The sequence below is a fragment of the Oncorhynchus kisutch genome, linkage group LG1 (genome assembly GCF_002021735.2).
Source record: "Oncorhynchus kisutch isolate 150728-3 linkage group LG1, Okis_V2, whole genome shotgun sequence".
NCBI lineage: Eukaryota > Metazoa > Chordata > Actinopteri > Salmoniformes > Salmonidae > Oncorhynchus > Oncorhynchus kisutch.
This window is the reverse complement of record NC_034174.2, coordinates 39,269,065-39,293,241: the sequence shown is the minus strand read 5'-3', so window position 1 is coordinate 39,293,241 and position 24,177 is coordinate 39,269,065. Positions and strand designations below refer to the sequence as shown.

General features: G+C 41.5%; 3 protein-coding genes across 7 annotated transcripts in view; all 3 read left to right on the top strand.

The window, feature by feature from the left end:
- The first annotated feature begins 89 nt into the window (after positions 1-89).
- On the top strand, positions 90-9,071 carry adipor1a (adiponectin receptor 1a). Of its 5 annotated transcripts, none has more exons than XM_020487881.2 (8): positions 90-618; positions 1,458-1,643; positions 2,226-2,345; positions 2,684-2,855; positions 5,908-6,094; positions 6,234-6,421; positions 6,831-7,024; positions 7,351-9,071. In XM_020487881.2, the coding sequence occupies exons 2-8, from the start codon at positions 1,500-1,502 to the stop codon at positions 7,477-7,479; spliced, it is 1,134 nt and encodes a 377-aa protein (XP_020343470.1). In that variant the 5' UTR covers positions 90-618; positions 1,458-1,499; the 3' UTR covers positions 7,480-9,071. The 5 variants fall into 5 exon arrangements, with proteins under 5 accessions (XP_020343470.1, XP_020343454.1, XP_020343479.1 ...); XM_020487865.2 differs by having other exon boundaries at positions 445-618; positions 1,421-1,643; XM_020487890.2 differs by having other exon boundaries at positions 500-618; positions 1,461-1,643.
- A 5,092-nt stretch (positions 9,072-14,163) lies between these two features.
- rabif (RAB interacting factor) lies at positions 14,164-16,230 on the top strand. The gene is made up of 2 exons (XM_020487911.2): positions 14,164-14,684; positions 14,993-16,230. The coding sequence occupies exons 1-2, from the start codon at positions 14,532-14,534 to the stop codon at positions 15,239-15,241; spliced, it is 402 nt and encodes a 133-aa protein (XP_020343500.1). The 5' UTR covers positions 14,164-14,531; the 3' UTR covers positions 15,242-16,230.
- Positions 16,231-21,489: 5,259 nt separating this feature from the next.
- Positions 21,490-24,177, top strand: part of LOC109894434 (lysine-specific demethylase 5B-B) — a 33,383-nt gene continuing 30,695 nt past the window's right edge. The window contains exon 1 of the mRNA XM_020487926.2: positions 21,490-21,806. Coding sequence (XP_020343515.1) covers positions 21,654-21,806 — 153 coding nt within the window. The 5' untranslated portion in view covers positions 21,490-21,653. The remainder of the gene's footprint in view (positions 21,807-24,177) is intronic.

Sequence of the window (24,177 nt, the reverse complement as noted above, 5' to 3'; positions counted from 1 at the left end):
ATGCTGGGACAGAGTGGGAGTTGGAAATGTTCTTCTAATTCCACTGCCTACACTGTTGACAGGGATTAGGGATTACTGAGGATTGGAGATGCTGAATTGCTGTTGGTTTGGGTGTAGGAGTAGCTCTCTGTCCACAAGGATGCTGGATGAGGATTTTTTTAAATGTAATTTAAATTTATCTTGTGCTGCTAAAATGTGGCGTCAGCAGCTCCGGGCCGAATACAATTTTTAACATTGTAAAGTACAAGTATCGTTCATGTGGGTTCGTGCAGGCACTATTATGGAGGTAATGCGATTCCACTGAATCATTAATAGCAGAAGCACGTGCATGACCTGGGAATAGAACATTACTATTTTTAGCCTATGTTGATTTGATATCATTCATAGGGGGTTAAACCTAAAACATTTTAACCGTTGTACAATTGTAATTCTAACCACTAGATGGAGACGCAGCGTCATTGTTTATGAGTCCCAGTTAAACGTAAACCAGTTGCTTGGCATTAATATAACTTGTCATTTTCATTCGTCGTGCTTCGTGACTGTTCGGAGGTTCGGCTTGTTTTTGTAAGAATCCGGAAGGGATCAGGGTCACGTTTCTTTTGCCGTCTGGAGTATAAGGTACGTCTGTTGAATGAACATGTAAACGTTAACTACGACAACGAACAATATTATTGCAGGTGCAGTAATTGCAATAGTCAGGGTGTTTGGTATTGGTTTGATACAGCCAGATGGGCCCAGCTTTCTTTGAATATGCGAACGCTAATTTGCTAGTTCCACTAACCTGCTAGTGCTAGGCAGTTAGCTAGCGTGCGGTAGCTTCGGGCTCAAACTATAATTTACCAGTGTACGTAAGCAATCATGTCAGCCAAATAATAATAAAGGAGTTTGGGGGTGTCAAGTCGTTATATTGCTATTTAATTCCATGTTTCTTCTGATACTATTGTGTTGATGTTTTGTTAAAAGCTAGTCAATCAGCTGACAGTCTTGCCAGTTTTGTTTGTTAGATGCTAGCTAGCAAGCTAATGTTAGCTAACCAACTACCATTTCGTGTCTACCAAGAGCAATTTTGGTATTGCCATTTTAGCCGAGTAACATATCGTCTAAACTGTTATAAAATGATGATTTAAAGAGTTAATATTTTCACGACTGTATAGCTGAGCATGATACAAGACGTTGTTGCTGGTGTTAAAATGTTTGTCAAAGTAATACTGGAAGCTGCACACTCCGTGCTGAATGCAAGAGCAGGCGATTATAATCTCTCTGGGGGAAATATTAGATTTACCAAAAATCCACATCGGGTGCTATTGTCACAGGTGAAGTTAGTTGTAATTAGTTAATCGAGTTGTTTCAGTGAAAAGCTACAGTAACTGGCTAGGTAATGTATTTATTTGGCAAATTTAATTGTGATTTGAGTCCTCAGTACTGGCCAACTGAGAACTGAAAGTGCCAGGCTTTAGCAGGATACACGGGCAGAGGACAGGTCATCAGGCGGTCTCCCTATGTCAGGCCGAAACGGGTCTGCGAGCGATGCAGACTGTCGGATCTCGGAGGACTGCCGGTCCCCGGATGTAGAGCTGATGGAGTTGGGACCCCTGCTGGAGGAGGCGGGCCGGCAGGCAGGGGGGAAAGGCATGATGTCGGAGGTGAGCGTGGGGGAGACAAAGTTATCTTTCCAAATGGCACCCTATTCTCTACACAGTGCTCTAAGATGGATCCGTTTCCCATGGGCCCTCGTGAAAAGTAGTGCCCTATATATGGAATAGGGGGTAATTTGGTATGAAGCCTGACTCAACTGCTGTATTAGCACAGATATTTTCTAAAGTGGAGCTCAGAATCTTCTAAATCAACATTTTGAAAGATTGAGGTGGACTGCTAACACAAGTTTCTAGTGAAACCATCAGTGTATTCAGAGAGGTGAAAGTTCAGAACGTTGCAGAACTCCCTATTGGCCAATTCTACATGGCAGACACATTGGTTAGTTATACACAATGCATTTATCTGAATGTTTTGAAGCATTGCACCCACCTGATTAGACCCCAGTTGAAGACAAAACAAATGTAGGTTGAGGTCATTGGGCAATAGCGCTCAGCTTGGTGGGGGTCATACCTAAGTATTGGTTAGGGAAATGTAGACCAAAGCCAACTGGGATTAATTCCCATGTGGTCACTATTATCCTGCCGTGCTCTACTCACCTAACTAAATCACCTTCCACTTTATCTCTGCAGGGGGCCTCAGTTCTGCCTGATGATGATGAGGATGATGATGACGAAGAGGTGGAAGAGGTCCTGACGCTGCCCCTCCAGGCTCACCACGCCATGGAGAAGATGGAGGAGTTTGTGCACAAAGTAGGCATCATTGGGCTGTTCCAGAAGCCAGGATCATTAAGTTAGCCAGCTAACTTTCATAACCAGCCAAATATATCTCTTGATTTCCTGATTCATTTAGAAAGCTAAACTTGAATATGGGTTGTTGGTTGTCGAGTCAATTATACCATGCCCATTTCAAGTCTATATTTCTTGAAAAGATGAAGTTATTTCAGAAATTCTGGTAGTTACCTGGCTAACTCATTGATCCTGCTTTCTGGAACAGCCCCCATGGCTGCTCTGTCTTAAGTTCATACCGAGAGAATAAGACTGGTGAGATGAACAAGACATTCATGGTAGCCTATACCCCTGTGTTTCAGGTGTGGAAGGGTAGTTGGAGGGTAATCCCTTTTCACGTCCTGCCGGAGTGGCTGAAGGACAACGACTATCTCCTGCATGGACACCGGCCCCCAATGCCCTCCTTCCGCGCCTGCTTTGGAAGCATCTTCAGGATCCATACAGAAACAGGCAACATCTGGACCCACCTTCTGGGTGAGTGAGTGTGTGAGATGCACTACATGGCAAAAAGTATGTGGACACCTCTTCAAATTAGTGGTTTCGGGCTATTTTATAAAATTGGGTACACTGCCATGTAATCTCCATAGACAAACATTGACAGTAGAATGGCCCATACTGAAGAGCTCAGTGACTTTCAATGTGGAACCATCATTGGATGCTACCTTTCCAACAAGATAGTTTGTCAAATTTCTGCCCTGCAAGAGCTTCCCCGGTCAACTTTAAGTGCTGTTATTGTGAAGTGGAAACGTCTAGGAGCAACAACTGCGAGGTGGTAGGCCACACAAGCTCACAGAATGGGACCGCCGAGTGCTGAAGTTCATAAAAATCGTCTGTCTTCGGTTGAAACACTCACTACAGACTTCCAAACTGCCTCTGGAAGCAATGTCAGCACAAGAACTGTTCGCCAGGAGCTTCATAAAATGGGTTTCCATGGTCGAGCACCCGCACACAAGCCTAAGATCATATGCGCAATGCCTAGCGTTGGCTGGAGTGTTGTAGAGCTCTCCGCCATTGGACTCTGGAGTAGTGGAAATCTTAACGCTACAGCAAGACAATGACATTCTAGATGATTCTGTTCTTCCAACTTTGTGGCAACAGTTTGGGGAAGGCCCTTTCCTGTTTCATCATGACAATGCCCTGGTGCACAAAGCGAGGTCTATACAGAAAAGGATTGAGATCGGTGTGGAAGAACTTGACTGGCCTGCGCAGAGTCCTGACCTCAACCCCATCGAACACCTTTGGGATGAGTTGGAACGCTGAATGCGACCCGGGCCTCATCGCCCAACCTCACTAATGCTGTTGTGGCTGAATGGAAACACCCCCCCCCAGCAATGTTCCAACACCTAGTGGAAAGCCTTCCCATAAGAGTGGAGGCTGTTATGGAAGCAAAGGGGGGTCAAACTCCATATTATTGGCCTTGAATTTGGAATGAGATGATCGACGAGCAGGTGTCCACATACATTTGGCCAATCCTCACATTAACCTTACGCTTATAAAGTTGCTGTGCAGGTCAAGTACATGTTCCTGACAGCAAGGGCACATTCCGTAGAAGTTCAGCGTGCTGCTTTTACGCGATGTATGTATAGTGCCGTCACTTATCCATACTATATTAGAGGTCGACCGATTATGATTTTTCAACGCCGATACCGATTATTGGAGGACACAAAAAAAATCCGATACCGATTTAATCGGCAGGTTTATTTTAAAAACGTATTTTTTTTTTTGTAATAATGACAATTACAACAATTCTGAATTAACTTAATATAATACATCATTAAAATCAATTTTGCCTCTAAATAATGAAACATGTTCAATTTGGTTTAAATAATGCAAAAACAAAGTGTTGGAGAAGAAAGTAAAAGTGCAATATGTGCCATGTAAAAAAAGCTAACGTTTGAGTTCCTTGCTCAGAACATGAGAACACATGAAAGCTGGTGGTTCCTTTTAACATGAGTCTTCAATATTCCCAGGTAAGAAGTTTTAGGTTGTAGTTATTATAAGACTATTTCTCTCTATACCATTTGTATTTCATATACCTTTGACTATTGGATGTTCTTATAGGCACTTTAGTATTGCCAGTGTAATAGTATAGCTTCCGTCCCTCTCCTCGCTCGAACCAGGAACACATCGACAACAGCCACCCTCGAAGCAGCGTTACCCATGCAGAGCAAGGGGAACAACTACTCCAAGTCTCAGAGCGAGTGACGTTTGAAACGCTATTAGCGCGCATCCCGCTAACTAGCTAGCCATTTCACATCACATCGTTACACCGGCCTAATCTCGGGAGTTGATAGGCTTTAATTCATAAACAGAAGAGCAGCTGCCAAAACACACGAACGTGCTGTTTGAATTAATGCTTATGAGCCTGCTTGTGCCCACCATCGCTCAGGTCGACTGCTCTATCAAATCATAGACTTAATTATAACATAATAACACACACAAATACGAGCCATAGGTCATTAATATGGTCGAATCCGGAAACTATCATCTCGAAAACAAAACATTTATTCTTTCAGTGAAATACGGAACAGTTCCGTATTTTATCTAACGGGTGGCATCCATCAGTCTAAATATTCCTGTTACATCGCACAACCATCAATGTTACGTCATAATTACGTAAAATTCTGGCAAATTAGTTCACAATGAGCCAGGCTGCCCAAACTGTTGCATATACCCTGACTCTGTGTGCAATGAACGCAAGAGAAGTGACAATTTCACCTGGTTAATATTGCCTGCTAACCTGGATTTCTTTTAGCTAAATATGCAGGTTTAAAAATATATACTTCTGTGTATTGATTTTAAGAAAGGCATTGGTGTTTATGGTTAGGTACACGTTGGAGCAACGACAGTCCTTTTTCGCGAATGCGCACTGCATCGATTAGATGCAACACACTAGATAAACTAGTATCATCAACAATGTGTAGTTATAACTAGTGATTATGATTGATTAACTTTAATGCTAGCTAGCAACTTACCTGGGCTTCTTACTGCATTCGCGTAACAGGTGGGCTCCTCGTGAGGCAGGTGGTTAGAGCGTTGGACTAGTTAACCGTAAGGTTGCAAGATTGAATCCCTGAGCTGACAAGGTAAAAATCTGTCGTTCTGCCCCTGAACAAGGCAGTTAACCCACCGTTCCTAGGCCATCATTGAAAATAAGAATGTATGCTTAATTAAATGACTTGCCTAGTTAAATAAAGATGAAATAAAGGTATAATTTTTTTTTTTGCTAAATCGGCATCCAAAATTACCGATTTCCGATTGTTATGAAAACTTGAAATCGGCCTTAATTAATCAGCCATTCCGATTAATCGGTCGACCTCTATACTATATAGTGAAGTATTGTGCCTCCTCTACACATAACATTTCCATATACAATGGCCTTGATTGTTCCCCCCCCCCCCCCCACCTCACTTTATATGCAGTATGCCCCATAGAGATCCTGTTCTTTCGCTAATGTTAATTTGTTATGATATGCCCTATATGATTACTGATCCACTAATGATGGCCTCACCTCTCCAACCCCCAGGGCTGATCCTGTTTATTTGTCTGGGCACGTACACCATTCTGCGGCCCAACATGTACTTCATGGCACCTCTGCAGGAGAAGGTGGTGTTTGGGATGTTCTTTCTGGGCGCGGTGCTCTGCCTCAGCTTCTCCTGGCTCTTTCATACCGTCTACTGCCACTCTGAGAAAGTGTCTCGCACCTTCTCCAAGTAAGGCCGCATGGAACTTTTGTTTTCTGAATAGCACTACCGTGTTTCAGTTCAGAAATTGTCTTATGTTCGAGTGTCATCCAAATGGATCTGCGTCAATCCTCATCTAACCTTCACATTGTTGTTTGTCTCCCCTTAGGCTTGACTACTCAGGTATCGCCCTGCTGATCATGGGTTCCTTCGTGCCCTGGCTCTACTACTCGTTTTACTGTTCCCCACAGCCACGCCTCATCTACCTCACCATCGTCTGTGTGCTGGGCATCGCCGCCATCGTAGTGGCCCAGTGGGAGCGCTTCTCCACGCCCGCGCACCGGCCCACCCGAGCAGGTGCTGCACCACATATTAACCAGCCTGTCAGACAGTGAACTGTGACGTAGCTACAGAGCAAGGACATGCATGTAAATGTATTAATTCAACATGCTACTATCTTTATAGTACAATAATTTTTTAACTAGAGTATCTGATATAGGCTTTGAAGAAGTACCTGCAAATAGGCTACCAGTGCATTATAATGTGGGGAGTTCAAAATGTTTTAACAATCTACCAAATCTAATTTTAAAATGTTTTACTTCTTGTCAATATAATTTACCTGACAAGACATGGAAGGGGGGGGGGGGGGTTGCTAACATATGATGGGTTGCTGGGCAAGAAAACATTGAAGACCCCCGTCCTATACTACGAATGCTCCAGCCCAGTGCTTCCATCAACCAACCTTTCCACTCCATGTCTCCCACAGGAGTCTTCATGGGCCTGGGACTGAGCGGCATCGTCCCCACAGTGCACTTCACCATCGAGGAGGGCTTCGTCAAGGCCACCACTGTGGGACAGATGGGCTGGTTCTACCTGATGGGCGCCATGTACATCACTGGCGCCGGACTGTACGCCGCCAGGATCCCTGAGCGCTACTTCCCCGGCAAATGTGACATCTGGGTAAGAAAGGCACTTTTTTTTTTTTCATTTGGGATGTAAACACAGGCTTGTAGCTAGCTCCTGAACTAACCCTATGTCCTCATTTATATAAGGAGAATGTTATTGTCATTTATCAGATGTTTTTGTGTGATGGGACTTACGTTCTCACATGTTCTGTAGGCATATGCGGCCCATGCAGTAATCGAACTCCGAGATCTTTAGGGATGCAAACGCCATGCTCCAACCAGAGGAGCCTTTGGAGATACTCTGGCTGCATCCCAATGCACTAAATTGAGAATTATGGTGCCATTTGGTACGCTGCCTCTGACCTCTCTCTCGCTCCTCAGTTCCACTCCCACCAGATCTTCCATGTCCTGGTGGTTGCGGCAGCCTTCATCCACTTCTACGGCGTCACCAACCTGCAGGAGTTCCGCTACGGCCTGGAGGGAGGCTGCACTGACGACACCCTTCTCTGAGAGCAGCCCAGCTGTGGCCCCCTCAGCCATTTCCTGGTCGATGCCCCTCCCTCCCCCGCCTCCCTACCCTATAAAGTGCTGCTGGAACACGCCATGGTCCCCCGTAGCTCCTTCTCTCCACTCTTCTTCTCCTCCCCTGATTTGCTCATGTCATACTTGGTTTTCTGGTGGTGGTTCGCTGCTTGGGCTCCTTTCTCCCCATTAAAGTATCTTTAGCCAGTGAACTAAATGGAGGGGCACCACTTTTTTTAAAATCTAAATGAAGCTCTAGGCTTGACTTTAGCTCATTAAGAACAACAGGGGATTTTTGACCAGATTGATTACATGTTTCCTTGAAGGAAGGGAACCTCAAAGTCATAGAGATATTGTAATGGTGTCTTTCTTGGCCTACAGAGCTGCCTACATCAAGTTGTAGGAGGCTTGTGTGATAAAATGGGTCCGGGTTGGGGTCAATACATTCCATATTTATTCTGTCAATACAAGGAATTATTTGAAATTCACTTCATGAATTGAACATTGAAAAGTCCTGATTGAAAACAATGGGCAATTCCAACAATTCATTATGGGCATTTGATTCTGTTGATTTAACTTTTTTTTTAAAGCAGTCAACCCCAACCCAGGTATGGGTTATGGAGCTGGAAGGCAAACTATTTAAATGACTTTCTTACAAGACATGGTGCTTGGTACCCTTACCCCTCATGTCCCTTTACAATTGAACACAATCTTGTATGATTGATAGCTGGTATGAAACTAACCTTGCAACGCACAATGGGCAAATCTGGGAATAGGTTAACTCTTTCTCTTCTCATCTTGAGTTTCTTTTTAAGGCTATATTTCAGAACTCTTAAGGTCAAATTATTGCACCTTAAAGGTATGTTATTACGGTTTAAACTTTAAGTCATTGCATAGGGTCCACCGTGTAGTGTGTATGAATAATAATTTAGTATTCCTGTGCCTTATGCAAACCTCACCGGCCACGTTGCGTGCCGCGAGCATTGCAAAATAAATGTACAAATACATGTTGTTCACACCGCTCGCGTGAATGAGTGTCTGCGTAGCCCAGCTCTAAAATAGAACTTGGTTCTATTGAGAAGCGCCAGATGCTGCAAGTCCCCTCCTTATTGGATATCAGGAAGATAAAAAGGGAAACCTATTTAGTTTCTAGTTCTGTGGATTAATGGTCGGGGTAGAGAAACGCACAACTGCGTGTGTTGTGATTGCATCAAATGTGGATGGACAAAATCAGCATAGGCACGCGTGTGGCCGGTGTAGTCCGCATGTTAGGCCAATGGAAATTGTTTTTCAATAGATGGGCCAATATTGCAGTCAAGTGAACTTCATTAGGATCTCCAGATATGATAGGGACCTTTATTTTTTTCCCCCTTATATCAATTCACTATTAAACTTTTGACCTCCAATAGTTCTCAAACTACTATTTATGAAGACCTTTTTTTTTCAAGCTGACTTTGTGGCTTTATTACAAAGACTAAGCAATCTATGTATTGACTTTGTGTTATATCCTGTGTAGACAAGTTCATGGATCATACATTTCCCTGAAATGTAAACACATAATAAATATTTATTAATGGGAACCAAACTGAGTCATGAATTTTCTGTCTGATATCGTGATTTTGCACTACTTTTCACATACATGAACATTGTTTTCAATATTTGTTTAGCCATTTGAGTTACTAATGCTGCTTCAATGTAGTACATTTCTTTGGTGTGTTAATAGACTGACCATATTAACGCCTCATGTCTGTCCACATCTATACTAGTCATAATTTATCAGGGGTGTTATAATTGAATCACTCTTACTCCAGTACATTCGGAAAGTATTCAGACCTCTTGACGTTTTCAACATTGTTACGTTACAACCTTATTCTGAAATGGATTAAATTGTTTTTCCCCCTCATCTACACACACCCCATAATGACAAAGCGAAAACAGGTTTTTAGAAAAGTATTCAAAATAAAAAAACACCATATTTACACAAGTATTCAGACCCTTTGCTATGAGACTTGAAATTGAGCTCAGGTGCATCCTGTTCCCATTGATTGTTCTTGATGTTTCTACAACTTAATTGGAATCCACCTGTGGTAAATTTAATTGATTGGACATGATTTGGAAAGGCACACCCTTGACATATGGCCCATCCAGTTTAACAGGATTTTTGATAGTTACAATCTCATCCATAGAATTTGCTTTCTGAGAACAAAAGGCATTGGGGACGTTTGAATGGTAAGGCTAAAGCAACTGACTGACGACATTTGAGGAGTGAAGTCAAGGGAGGTTCAACCACAGAACAATGAGCCAGATATTTCACTGGAAGTATAAATGTGAAGCATCTGGCTGGCCTTTCCACTCACTACCAAATATGGTGATGAAATGGATTTTGGCTGACATTCTGCAAATGTTCTCATTAAACATTTGATCAGTATTCTGTTTCCAAAACTAGAATCGGTAACAATAGGATCTCACTAGCTCACGCTTGTCTCTGCCCACCTCTTTGCTTGTTCTTCCCTCTATGATTAACTTGCTCTCATTGGAAACGACAGGCTCTGGTCTATCTTGGGTTAGTTATACAAATCTTTGGCTGATCCTTCCTGATGACCTGGTTGGAGTCATGTCCAACCGGTTCATCAGGAGGGATCAGCCAATCATGATGAAGAAAATGGACTACTTCAAAATGGAGATTGCCTCAATGGAGCTGCCACTCTGTGACAGAACTATATATATATATATATATATATATATATATATATATATATATATATATATATATATATATCATTTTAAAAGGCTAATTGATGATTAGAAAAGCCTTTTGCAATGATGTTAGCACAGCTGAAAACTGTTTGTACTGATTATAGAAGCAATAAAACTGGCCTTCTTTAGACAAGTTGAGTATCTGGAGCATCAGCATTTGCGGGTTTGATTCTAGGCTCAAAATGGCCAGAAACAAAGCACTTTCTTCTGAATCTCGTCAATCTATTCTAGTTCTGAGAAATGAAGGCTATTCCATGCGAGAAATTGGCAAGAAACTGAAGATCTCGTACAACGCTGTGTACTACTCCCTTCACAGAACAGCTGGCTCTAACCAGAATATAAAGAGGAGTGGGAGGCCCTGGTGCACAACTGAGCAAGAGGACAAGTACATTAGAGTATCTAGTTTGAGAAACAGATGGCTCACAAGTCCTCAACTGGCAGCTTCATTAAATATTACCCACAAAACAAGTCTCAACGTCAACAGTAAAGAGGAGACTCTGGGATGCTGGCCTTCTAGGCAGAGTTGCAAAGAAAAAGCCATATCTCAGACTGGCCAATAAAAATAAAATATTAAGATAGGCAAAAGAACACAGACACTGGACAGTGGAAGAATGGAAAAAAGTGTTAAGGACAGACGAAGGCTGTAATTGCTGAAAATTGAGAATTCTTTGACAAAAGCATTGTTTGAAGGGCACAATTATTTTTTCAATTAAAATTCAATATTTATAACCTTGTCAACGTCTTGACTGTATTTCCTATTCATTTTGCAACTAATTTCATGTATGTTTTCATGGAAAACAAGGACATTTCTAAGGTACCCCAAACTTTTGAATGGTAGTGTGTGTGTATATATATATATATTTGTGTGTGGGTATGTATGATCTAGGCAAAGTTGGTTCCTGTTTCAGTCATGTATTTGGTCACGTTCTGGTGAGTGAAACAAAAACACCCTAATGATTGGTAGACAATAGAGCTGATGGCTGCAGGATGAAGTTGGTGAAAAGTAACTGCAGAAACTTGCAGTCAAAACTTCATGACCTTTGATTACATGTATTTTCATGCGGTTGACATGTAGCCTCAAGTTGGACAATTTTATCCCCATAATCCACCCTTTGAAGGGTGTTGGTCATCACAAAAGTGATCCACTCGAACATGCCCAATAACAAGGCATTCTGCCTTATCCCAAGGGTTCTCAGATAAAAGCACCGCTTGCTGGTGGGACCATGTGAACTACAATCCGACGCTCTGTTTTAACATTCAGAAATCATCACTTGTGATACGGTTTTTGAAACATATGGAACTTATCTTTTATATCAGCGAGAGCAGGTGTTTGAGCACGCTAGATAGCTAATTAGCACAGGTGGTCGTCTCCACTGAGGTCTCCCTCCAGCAGGCAGCAGCAGGCGATTCTTTCGTTGTTTTGCCCACCAAGCGAGGAGTTTTTGTAAGGTCAACGAGTGTCAAATTAGGTCAACAAAGAAATGAATGTCTTACTTGCTACGTGAGGTTTATTCGATCTAAAATAAGTTTCTCAATTGTTTAAATTGTTTCGAGTGTACTGATATAAGCAAGACACTTGACAACCTTGCGACTTAGAGAAAAAATTATATATATTGGAGTCTCGAGATGTCTATGCATATTCATGACATGAGGCTACTCGTATAGCAACTCTCTCCATTGAATACAGGCGGTTGACGTCAACAACCCTCATGGAATATTCAAAATAGGATTACAATAATGTGATGTATCCACCAATCCAAAGAAAGGATAGGCGGGAGCTAGACAGCCGCGGTGCCACTTTGTGGACAACGACAATTGTTAGGGCGGAGAGACATGTACACTATATATACACAAAAGTATGTGGACACCACTTCAAATTAGGGGATTTGGTTATTTCAGCCACATCCACTGCTGACAGGTGTATAAAATCGAGCACACCGCCATGCAATCTGAATAGACAAACTTTGACAGTAGAATGGCATTACTGAAGTGCTAAGTAACTTTCAATGTGGCACCATCAAAGGATGCCACCTTACCAACAAGTCAATTCGTCAAATTTCTGCCCTGTTAGAGCTTCCCCGGTCAACTATAAGTGCTGTTACTGTGAAGTGAAAATGTCTTGGAGCAACAACTGCTCAGCCGCGAATTGGTAGGCCACAAAAGCTCACAGAATGGGAGAGCTGAGTAGAGCATAAAAAAATGTCTACCCCCGGTTGCAACGCTCACTTCCGAGTTCCAAACTGCAAGCTTCATGAAATGGGTTTCCATGGCAGAGTAGCCATGGAAAGAGTCGGCTGGAGTGGTGTAAAGCTCGCCGCCATTGGACTATGGAGCAGCGGAAGCGCATTCTCGGGAGTGGAGTGATGAATCGGGCTACTGGCACTTTCCTGTGCCAGTAGCACAGGAAAGTGCCAGTAGCCTGATGTGCACAAAGCGAAGTCCATATGTAACTGATGTGAAATGGCTAGCTAGTTAGCAGGGTGCGTGCTAATAGCGTTTCAATCGGTGACGTCACTTGCTCAGAGACCTTGAAGTAGTTGTTCAAGGGGCCGCGGCTTTTGTGGAGCGATGGGTAACGATGCTTCGAGCGTGGCTGTTGTCAATGTGTGCAAAGGGTCCCTGGTTCGGGGTGAGGAGTGGCACGGAAGCTATACTGTTACACATACAGAAATGGTTTGTTGAGATCGGTGTGGAAGAAATTGACTGGCCTGCACAGAGCCCTGACCTCAACTCCTTTGGGATGAATTGGAACGCCGACTGCGAGCCAGGCCTAATCACCCAACATCAGTGCCTGACCTCACTAAAGCTCTTGTGGCTGAATGGAAGCAAGTCCTCACAGCAATGTTCCAACTTCCAGTGGAAAGCCTTCCCAGAAGAGTGGAGGCTGTTATAGTAGCAAAGGGGGGACCAACTCCATATCAATGTCCATGCTTTTGGAAAGAGATTTTCGACAATAAGGTGTCCACATTCTTTTGGTCATGTAGTGTATCTGGTCAGTATATCCATCCTCTTTGGGTATAGGTCCTCACTTCTGTATCTTTTTTTTCTTCAATGAGGTTTAACAACAATTGGCATCCAATAAATGTTGCATTACCCACCACCTATTAGACTGGAGTACAACTCCCTTATAATTTGCTTGAAAAAATAAATAAACAAATACCATCTAACACAACACTCACAAAAAAATAATGTAACAAAAAAAATAACATCACCCCACTCCACTATTTAAATCTATTTAGTCCTACTTCAGGCCAACGACCTGAAAGGATGAGACACCACCACTTAACACCCTGTAACTCCCTGGAAGTCTCGCAAATACCTCTGCAGCTGCCACCACAACCTCAATTTTCTGCGACTAAATGTCCATCCCTAAAGTACAGTTGATAACCATTGCTATAAATGCTAAACATATATCACTTGTTGGCCTCCATCTACTAACCCCCCCCCCAATCATCCTCTACATTCTTCACCGCCTCAGCATATGAAAACGTTTGCACTACTCTAACCTTGGAAACCTCAACCTGCCTCTCTCGCACGGGACCTGTCTGTCTTCCGTAAACAAGCGCTTTAGTATGGAGATATGGCCGTGTGGGAACACTAACCCTAACGAACGATTTATTGCAGTATCAGCCACATTCTGGCATCTTATATATTGTTGACCTCACTCTAACGAATTGGTAAACTGTGTGGATATGATTATTTCTGTCACAAGGGTCTGTCTGTTTTGATCTTATCCAAAGTAAATTAAATTAAATTATTTTAACCATATTTGAGTTATAGTAGACTTACTGTTTCCTTAAAATATTATCTTAGTGTTTAGATTAAATTACATTATTGAATTTGTTTTATCTCTAGATAAAGAACAATAAAGCAGCAGTTATTTTAACGTCTTACACGACGGAGGAACGTTCTAATTTAACGATGTGGTTTCCGAACGGAAGTTTCAGCGGGTGCACACTGTCCCGCAATGCTTGTTGTTTGATATAGCCGAGTGTTTTAAATACAATTTAGTTACATTATTTGTAATACCGTTTGGTAGTACTTTAGGCGTACTCTAGCCATTATTTCTTATGGTTGTTAAGCCCAATGTACAGCAATAAGGCCAATGAAGTTCGCATTAGCCGATATTAGCTAGCTAGTTGGGTACTGTTTGCTGGTAAGGCAGGCTAGACGAATTGTTGCAAAAAAATATATAGAGCAGTAGTTAGACTATAGCTAACGATCTTAGCATTAGCTTTATAGTGTACTATAGTCACATAAGTTGCCTTCTATTCGCGTTTAACATGGACAACCACGAACAGTGCTCTCCCTCTGAAGGATGCGCCGACCGGTCTACGCTGGTGTCAGAGGATGGAAAGAATATCAAATCAGTTTTGTGCCAACGTTGTGGATCGAAGGTCCTCTGCCCAGGGGTGGCGGTGATTGCAGAGAAGGAGGTAAGGTTCACCTCAGACAGGAGTAACCCCAAAATATAAATTACCTAAAATGACAAGTTATTTCATTAATAAGTGAAGTATTTTCCTATCCGAATGAACATTCATCATAGTTGCTTTCTTTTCAGAATAGTGCAATGTCTAACCACCACCTAATGAACGAAATGGTATTGTGCATACAATGTGCAATTTGCTATGCCATGATTTGACTAAATGTCAGGGAGTTGAATATCACTTCTGTTAATCTATTCATATTAAGGCTCATTGACATGATGAATCTTGTCTTTTATTTCCTCCCCAATATGCACCAGCTGTTCCTTCCCGCAATGAGGAAGAAGACCACTATCACCCAATCAGAGGGATCTGTGGATGGGGACAAACTGACTGCCCACTGGTTAGTCGATGATATGTACACCTTTGAGAATGTGGGCTTCACCAAGGACGTGGGGAGAATCAAGTACCTAATTTGTGCAGACTGTGAGATTGGACCCATTGGCTGGCACTGCCTGGATGACAAAAAGAGCTTCTATGTTGCATTGGAAAGAGTCAATCATGCCTAGTGTGGTCCATAGTGAGAAACTGAGGAAACATGAGAAGGGTGTACAATTTGGAACTGAAGGACAAGACGGACCAACACGAATGTTGGCCATGCGCAGTAGATTATCTTCTGGGTGTCGGCGGACAGTGTCGATTCAGCATGTAGAATCGTTGGGAAATTAACCGAAAATGACGGCCAATGTTCTGTGGTCAGAGGCAATAGACTGGTCACCCGCTGGGATAGGCGACATTGGTGTTGGTCTGTCTTGTCCGTAACTCTTTACTCCTTCTCTTTCCCCTTCTGGCTGGTGCTGGATGCGGTCTCTGTGTTATGATGACTCCTTAGTTCAGCAAGGCCAAGCTTTCACTTCTATCCCTTTTTGTTCTCTACTGATAACAATGATATTGATGTGGTTCTTTAGACACACATCTGTCTTTAAAATTGTTATTCAATCTAATATTCAGTCAATATTCTGGTGTTATGCTTTGGTCTGAGGCTAACCCTACAGCCTCAGCTGAATTTAATTGTTTGTATAGGCCGAATGATTACTTTCTACTTCTGAAATATTACTACTAATACTTATTGAAGATGGTAATATGAAATTATGTGCAGCATTTTAACCCGTTAGTGTGCTTATCCACTTGGCACACCCTTCACCTTGCATGTTGAATAATGGGAGTGGTTGTATTTGATGAGTGTACTCTAGGCATTTGTTGCTGATACACTTCACTTCAAGTGTTCTGTCTGTTGATATACCACATTGGCTTTGAAGGCTGCTCTCTGCTGCCTTGTTTGGCTCTTCTATTGCCAGCTGACTCCATTAGATCTCTACAGTACATGCTCATCATGTTCCGGCATTTATTCAGTTTCATCTGCATTAAGGACTGAATTACTCTTGGCTTCACTATGTGACCTATTGATCATGCATTTCACTTCTCTTGCTCTGCACCCAAGCATTTTTGATGCTCTTCTAAACCGTTCTTAACTCATTAAAATAAAATGTATCACTCAGTTCTGTGCTTTTTGACCAGTTTGTGAGTTCAAGGATAGAGTACACCCTCATTGATGTAATTGTATGGGAAATAGGAAGTCAGTACTGATAGCGCAAAACCCCCTGTGGTTGATGGAAATATTTGGGATTAATGATTTTTATTATACTTTCATTGGACAGTCGCTACGGGACATATTTATCTAACTTAAACATGTTCACTATTGGTTCAAGTAGCCTATTGTTTTTATTTATTGCATAGCTTGCCAGTTTTACATGTACACTGAGTGCACAAAACATTAGGATTAGAGGTCGACCGATTATGATTTTTCAACGGCGATACCGATTATTGGAGGACCAAAAAAGCTGATACCGATTCATCGGCCAATTTAACAATTTTTTTTCATATATATTAATATATACTTAAAAATATATATATAATGACAATTACAACAATACTGAATGAACACTTATTTTAACTTAATATAATACATCAATAAAATCAATTTAGCCTCATGTAAATAATGAAACATGTTCAATTTGGTTTCAATAATGCAAAAACAAAGTGTTGGAGAAGAAAGTAAAAGTGCAATATGTGCTATGTAAGAAAGCTAACATTTCAGTTCCTTGCTCAGAACCTGAGAACATATGAAAGCTGGTGGTTCCTTTTTTAACATGAGTCTTCAATATTCCCAGGTAAGAAGTTTTAGGTGGTAGTTATTATAGGACTATTTTTTTTATTTTTTTTAACTTTTATTTCACCTTTATTTAACCAGGTAGGCTAGTTGAGGACAAGTTCTCATTTGCAACTGCGACCTGGCCAAGATAAAGCGTAGCAATTTGACACATACAACAAAACAGAGTTACACATGGAATAAACAAAACATACAGTCAATAATACAGTAGAACAAAAGAAAACAAAAAGTCTATATACAGTGAATGCAAGTGAGGTAAGTTAAGGAAATAAATAGGCCATGGTGGCGAAGTAATTACAATATAGCAATTAAACACTGGAATGGTAGATCGGCAGAAGATGAATGTGCAGGTAGAGATACTGGGGTGCAAAGGAGTAAAATAAATAAATACCAGTATGGAGATGAGGTAGGTAGATAGATGGGCTGTTTACAGATGGGCTATGTACAGGTGCAGTGATCTGTAAGCTGCTCTGACAGCTGGTGCTTAAAGCTAGTGAGGGAGATGAGATCCAGCTTCAGAGATTTTTGCAATTCGTTCCAGTCATGGGCAGCAGAGAACTGGAAGGAAAGACCGCGTTTTCCCTCTATACCATTTGTATTTAATTAACCGTTGACTATTGGATGTTCTTATAGTCATTTTAGTATTGCCAGTGTAACAGTATAGCTTCCGTCCCTCTCCTCGCTCCTCCCTGGGCTCGAACCAGCAACACAACGACAACAGCCACCACATCTAAGCAGCGTTACCCATGCAGAGCAAGGGAAACAACCACCCCAAGACTCAGAGCGAGTAGCGTGTGCTAACTAGCCAGCCATTTCACTTCGGTTACACCATCCTCATCTCGGGAGTTGATAGGCTTGAAGTCATAAACAGCGCAATGCTTGAGGCACAACGAAGAGCTGCTGGCAAAACGCACAAAAGTGCTGTTTGAATGAATGTTTACGCACCTGCTTCTGCCTACCACCGCTCAGTCAGGTACTTAGATGCTCGTGTGCTCAGTCAGATTATATGCAACGCAGGACACTCTAGATAATATCTAGTAATATCCTCAACCATGTGTAGTTAACTAGTGATTATGATTGTTTTTCATAAGATAAGTTGAATGCTAGCTAGCAACTTACCTTGGCTTACTGCATTTGCGTAACAGGCAGTCTCCTTGTGGAGTGCAACGAGAGAGAGGCAGGTCCTTATTTTGTTGGACTAGTTAACTGTAAGGTTGCAAGGTTGGATCCCCCGAGTTGACAAGGTGAAAATCTGTTGTTCTGCCCCTGAACGAGGCAGTTAACCCACCGTTTCTAGGCCGTTATTGAAAATAAGAATGTGTTCTTAACTGACTTGCCAAGTTAAATAAAGATTAAATAAAGGTGTAAAAATTTAATTAAAAATCATTTAAAATAAAATAAAAAAATCGGCAAATCGGCGCCCAAAAATACCGATTTCCGATTGTTATGAAAACTTGAAATCGGCCCTAATTAATCGGCCGACCTCTAATTGGGATAACATTTTACTAGTCACATGCGCCGAATACAACAAGTGTAGCCCTTACAGTGAAATGCTTACTTATAAGCCCCTAACCAACAATGCAGTTTAAAAAATAAATACGAATAAGAAATAAAAGTAACAAGTAACTAAAGAGCAGCAGTAAAATAACAATAGCGAGACTATATACAGAGGGGTACTGGTACCCCTGTACATAGTCCTTCCTAATATTGAATTGCACACTCTTTTGCCCTCAGACCAGCCTCAATTTGTTGGGGCATGGACTCTACAAGGTGGGGGTAGTGTGCCACAGGGATGCTGGCCCATGTTGAATCTAATGCTTCTGACAGTTGGCTGGTAGTGGATCTCCACTCCGACTCAGGTCATTGTTTATCAAGGGACCCAACGTTTATCAAGGGACCCAATGTGTGCCATGAAGACACTACACCACAGCCAGCCTGTAAAGCATGATGGATTCATGTTTTTATTTTTATATTTCACCTTAATTTAACCAGGTAGGCCAGTGGAGAACAAGTTCTCATTTACAACTGCGACCTGGCCAAGATAAAGCAAAGCAGTGACAAAAACAACACAGTTACACATGGGATAAACAAATATACAGTCAATAACAATAGAAAAAATTGTATACAGTGTGTGCAAATGAAGTAAGGAGGTAAGGCAATAAATAGGCCATAGTGGCAAAGTAATTACAATTTAGCAATTTACACGCATTATAGATGTGCAGATGAGGATGTGCAAGTAGAAATACTGGTGTGCAAAAGAGCACAAAAACAAATATGGGGATGAGGTAGGTAGTTGGTTGGATGGATGGGCAATTTACAGATGGGCTGTGTAACGTTACAGCTGCAGCAATCGGTAAACTGTTCTGACAGCTGACGCTTAAAGTTAGTGAGGGAGATATGTCTCCAACTTCAGTGATTTTTGCAATTCGTTCCAGTCATTGGCAGCAGAGAACAAAGGAGAGGCGGCCAAAGGAGGTGTTAGCTTTGGGGATGACCAGTGAAATATACAGTGGGGCAAAAAATGATTTAGTCAGCCACCAATTGTGCAAGTTCTCCCACTTAAAAAGATTAGAGAGGCCTGTAATTTTCATCATAGGTACAATTCAACTATGACAGACAAGTTCATTAAAAATCCTACAATGTGATTTTCTGGATTTTTTTTATTCTCATTTTGTCTGTCATAGTTGAAGTGTACCTAAGATGAAAATTACAGGCCTCTCTCATCTTTTTAAGTGGGAGAACTTGCACAATTGGTGGCTGACTAAATACTTTTTTGCCCCACTGTACCTGCTGGAGCGTGTGCTACGGGTGGGTGTTGCTATGGTGACCAGTGAGCTGAGATAAGGTGGGGCTTTACCTAGCAAAGACTTATAGATGACCTGGAGCCTGTGGGTTTGGCGACGAATATGAAGCGAGGGCCAGCCAATGAGCATACAGGTTGCAGTGGTGGGTAGTATATGGGGCATTGGTGACAAAACAGATGGCACTTGATAGACTGCATCCAATTTGCTGAGTAGAGTGTTGGAGGCTATTTTGTATATTGCATCACCGAAGTCAAGGATTGGTAGGATAGTCAGTTTTACAAGGGTGTGTTTGGCAGCATGTGTGAAGGAGGCTCTGTTGTGAAAGAGAAAGCCGATTCTAGATTTAATGTTGGATTAGAGATGCTCAATATGAGTCTGGAAGGAGAGTTTACAGTCTAGCCAGACACTTAGGTATTTGTGGTTGTCCACATATTCTAAGTCAGAACCGTCCAGAGTAGTGATGCTAGTTGGGCGCGCTGGTGCGGGCAGCGATCGGTTGAAGAGCATGCATTTTGTTTTACTAGCATTTAAGAGCAGTTGTACTCATGTAATTTTCTCCATACCCTAATCTTCCCATCAGCGTGTAACCGCAGCAACCATGATTAATCAGACCAGGTAATGTTTTTCCAATTCTAAAGTATCCAGTGTTATCGTTTCTTAGCCCACTGCAACTGCAGTTTCTAGTTTTTTTTTGCTCTAAGAAGTGGAACTCCATAAGGTCGTTGGCTGCCATACGTTATTCCTGTCAAGTTACGACTAGTTGTGCATTCTTTTATGGGTCTTTGGTCACCAATGTTGTACTGGACTGTCAGTTGACTAACTGTAGCCTGTCAGTTGCTCTGCACAATTCATGTCAGTCTCCTTTTATGACCCATTTTCAACCGGTGGCCTGCTGTTGGCTGGTGGACCCTTCTTGAGACACACAGGAAACTGTTGAGCATGAAACTCAGTAGCGCTGCAGTTCTTGACATACTCAAACCAGTGCGCCTGGCACTTACTACCATATCCTGTTCAAAGGCACTTACATATTTTGTCCTGCCCTTTCACCCTCTGAATGATGCAGGTACACAATCCTTATTTAACCTGTCTCCCCTTCACCTACACTGATTGAAGTGGATTTAACAAGTGGCACCAGTAAGGCATAATAGCTATCACCCAGTCAGCAGCATGGAAAGAACGGGTGTTTTTATGTTTTGTACACCCAGTGTATCTCTGGCCCTCGTCTCCGCAACCTACTGCCACCAGAATTCAAGGAATGCCACCCAATCAACGAGCCCACCGAGTCCATTTAATAAACAAGTCCCGGTCACCAAAAGGATTTAGTATGAATGCGCTCATCTTTTTCACTGCCACTAGAGTGCATAATTCAAAAGGTAGCATATACATGTGTGTACTATAAACTGAAGAAAGAAGAATAAAACATATTTTATTAGCCTATTTATTCGTTTTATTAACTATATAAATGACAATTATTTTCTTGGTCGGACCAATTAAATTACAAACGGTAGGTTGTGTACACCGTATTTTCATTACGTGTATTTTTTTGTTTTTATTGTTTACTGACCATTTGTTTCTTATTTGCAACAATCCGTTGAGATTTTGGTTGCTATAAGTACATTCTAGTCATTTAGTGCATTGATAATGCGACCTTTTTGTATTTAAACTCCCAAAATGGCATGCCACGATTGAAGCTACCGTGGGTAGTTATTTATAAAAAATAAAAAACAAATTTCGAATGTTTTGTAGCTAGTCTGTGTGTGTGGGGGGTTCTCTACTTTTTTAAGCGGAAGTAGGTGCTGTTCCCCGACCAGATAATGCGAGTGAGACTTCAATGAGTGAGTGGTGATGTTCTTAATTGACCGAGTTAAAGGGTGCAATTCTTCAAAGACAGCTTTCATTGAACTTTAATACGTGCAACTCGCAGCTATTTAGAACGAAGATGCAACGATGACCCAGCTTCGGACCAACGAATTCATTGCTCCACCAGAGTGTCCTGTTTTTGAGCCCAGTTGGGAGGAATTTGCCGACCCATTTGCGTATATCAACAAAATACGGCCTATTGCAGAGAAAACGGGCATCTGCAAGGTCCGACCGCCAAAGGTGAGTGTCTTTAATCAGGGTAGCATTTAAAACATTTTCTAAAGGTTGTTGGTGACATTTTTAGTCGTTTACTTATCTTTTTAGACAGATTTTCAACATGGCGGCTTGAGTTGAATTGCCAGCTTCTTCTGTGTATGTGTGTATATTATGTGTGTGCATGTATACGCACGCGCCCAGTGATCTATGTGCGAACAGACGCGCGACAAAATTCTAATAAAGTATCGCCGATGTTCCAGAGAGTACGTTACATTGTATGTGAAGGGATCTTTAGAGGCTATTGGTCAAATGGATGGGTGAAAAGGTTGCTTAACCTTTCTCTTCCTGGGAGTTGTACATTGTGAAATGACAGGGAAATAAAGACATTTTACCAAGTCACTTTAATGCCTTCCAGTTTATCAATAAAATGTTCTACTGTGAAATTGGAAGATATTTATAAAATATCCTTCCATACTGCTTTTTATATCGACTTGTATTGATCTCACAATGTTTTGAGGCTAGATTGTCATGATGCACGTAACCGTCACACGGCAATCTAGATTATTTGATAACTGGTAGTGGGGTTGATTTAGAGGCCTGTCTATATTGATGTTGTAGGCCTGTCTTCTACCTTTTTAATGCCATCCATGTTGTCTTTGTGGTCGTGGGTGTGTTTTAAAAGCTGGATTGTGTGTGCAAACCAAGTGAGTAACAGTTCAACACTATTACATAATAATCGGTGGCAAGTAGCCTAGCGGTAAAAGCGTTGATCCTGTAATCTAAAGGTTGCTTGTGTGAAAAAATCTGTCGATGTGTCCTTCAGCAAGGCATTTAACCCTAATTACTCCATGGTCCCTTTTGATAATGTCTGACCCCGGTGGTGACCTCACTCTCCAAGGGTGTCTCGGAGTTGGGATATGCAAAAACACATTTTCTATTTTACACATGTATAATTAAGCAATAAAGCCTGAGGGGCTGTGGTATATTGCCAATATACCATGGCAAAGGGCTGTTCTTAGGCATGATGCAAGGCAGCCTTTAGCCGTGGTCAATTGGCCATATGTCACAAATCCCGAGGTGCCTTATTGCTGTTATTAACTGGTTACCATCGTAATTAGCAGTAAAAATAAATGTTTCGTCATACCGGTGGTATACAGTCTGATATACCACAACTGTCAGCCAATCACCATTCAGGGCTCGAACCACCTAGTTTATAGTACATGTGTGAAAACGGGCAAATATAACCACTCACCAAATTATTAATCAGATTTTGCTAGGGATATTTGTTGATTCATCTGTGTAATTTGACCCTTTTTCTAATGGTAACCCAATGGTTCTTGAAGGGCTGGCCTCTGAACATTCGTTATCATAACAAATTCCTCTATGTAGCCTATGGTAATAACTTTTTACTGGGGTATGCATGCATTATTGCTGTCGTTTGCAATAAAACATATTACTACAAGAGTTGATAGTAGTTGATTAAACATAACATTTTGGGTAACACTTTACATAAGTAGTTAAACCTATTTGTTAATACTGTAGTTGCACTTTGTAGACCTATTAGTCAGTTTATAGCCTAATTGAGTTGATTGTTTTATTAGACCACATAATCGGGACTGTCCCTCATACCACTGGTGTAATATCAAAATATTCTCATTGACAATCAATGACTAAAATACTATGCAACATCAATGTTGTACACCTACAATAACCTAAATGTAAACTGAGAAACCAAGGCAACCTGTTTATGCATTAACATTGTTTACCAGCACATTGTTTAGTCCCCACCATTTGTGCTGTATTATATAAACCCATTTGTCCCACTCTGTACAGTCAACAATGCTGTTTTCACTTAGCTTCTGTTCTGTAAGTGCTAATCTGTTCTATAATTACACTATTAGTCTGTTTCTTACATCTGCAAACAGCTAGTCTTTTTTCTTAGCAAGTTCGGCCTAAATGTTGTTAGCTGCTAATCGCTAATGTACTGAGTCAGAGCAAATGTTTATGTATATATTTTTATTTTACCTTTATTTAACCAGGTAGGCCAGTTGAGAACAAGTTCTCATTTGCACTAGCATCCTAGCCAAGATAAAGCAAAGCAGTGTGACACAAACAACAACAGAGTTACGCATGGAATAAACAAATGTACAGTCAATAACACAATAGAGAAGTCTATATACAGTGTGTGCAAATGTAGTAAGATTAGGGGGGTAGGGCAAAAAATAAGCCATAGTGGTGAAATAATTACAATTTAGCAATTAAACACTGGAGTGATAGATGTGCAGAAGATAAATATGCAAGTAGAGATACTGGGCTGCAAAGTTTCAAAAAATAAATAAAAATATGAGGTAGTTGGGTGGGCTATTTACAGATGGGCTATGTACAGGTGCTATGA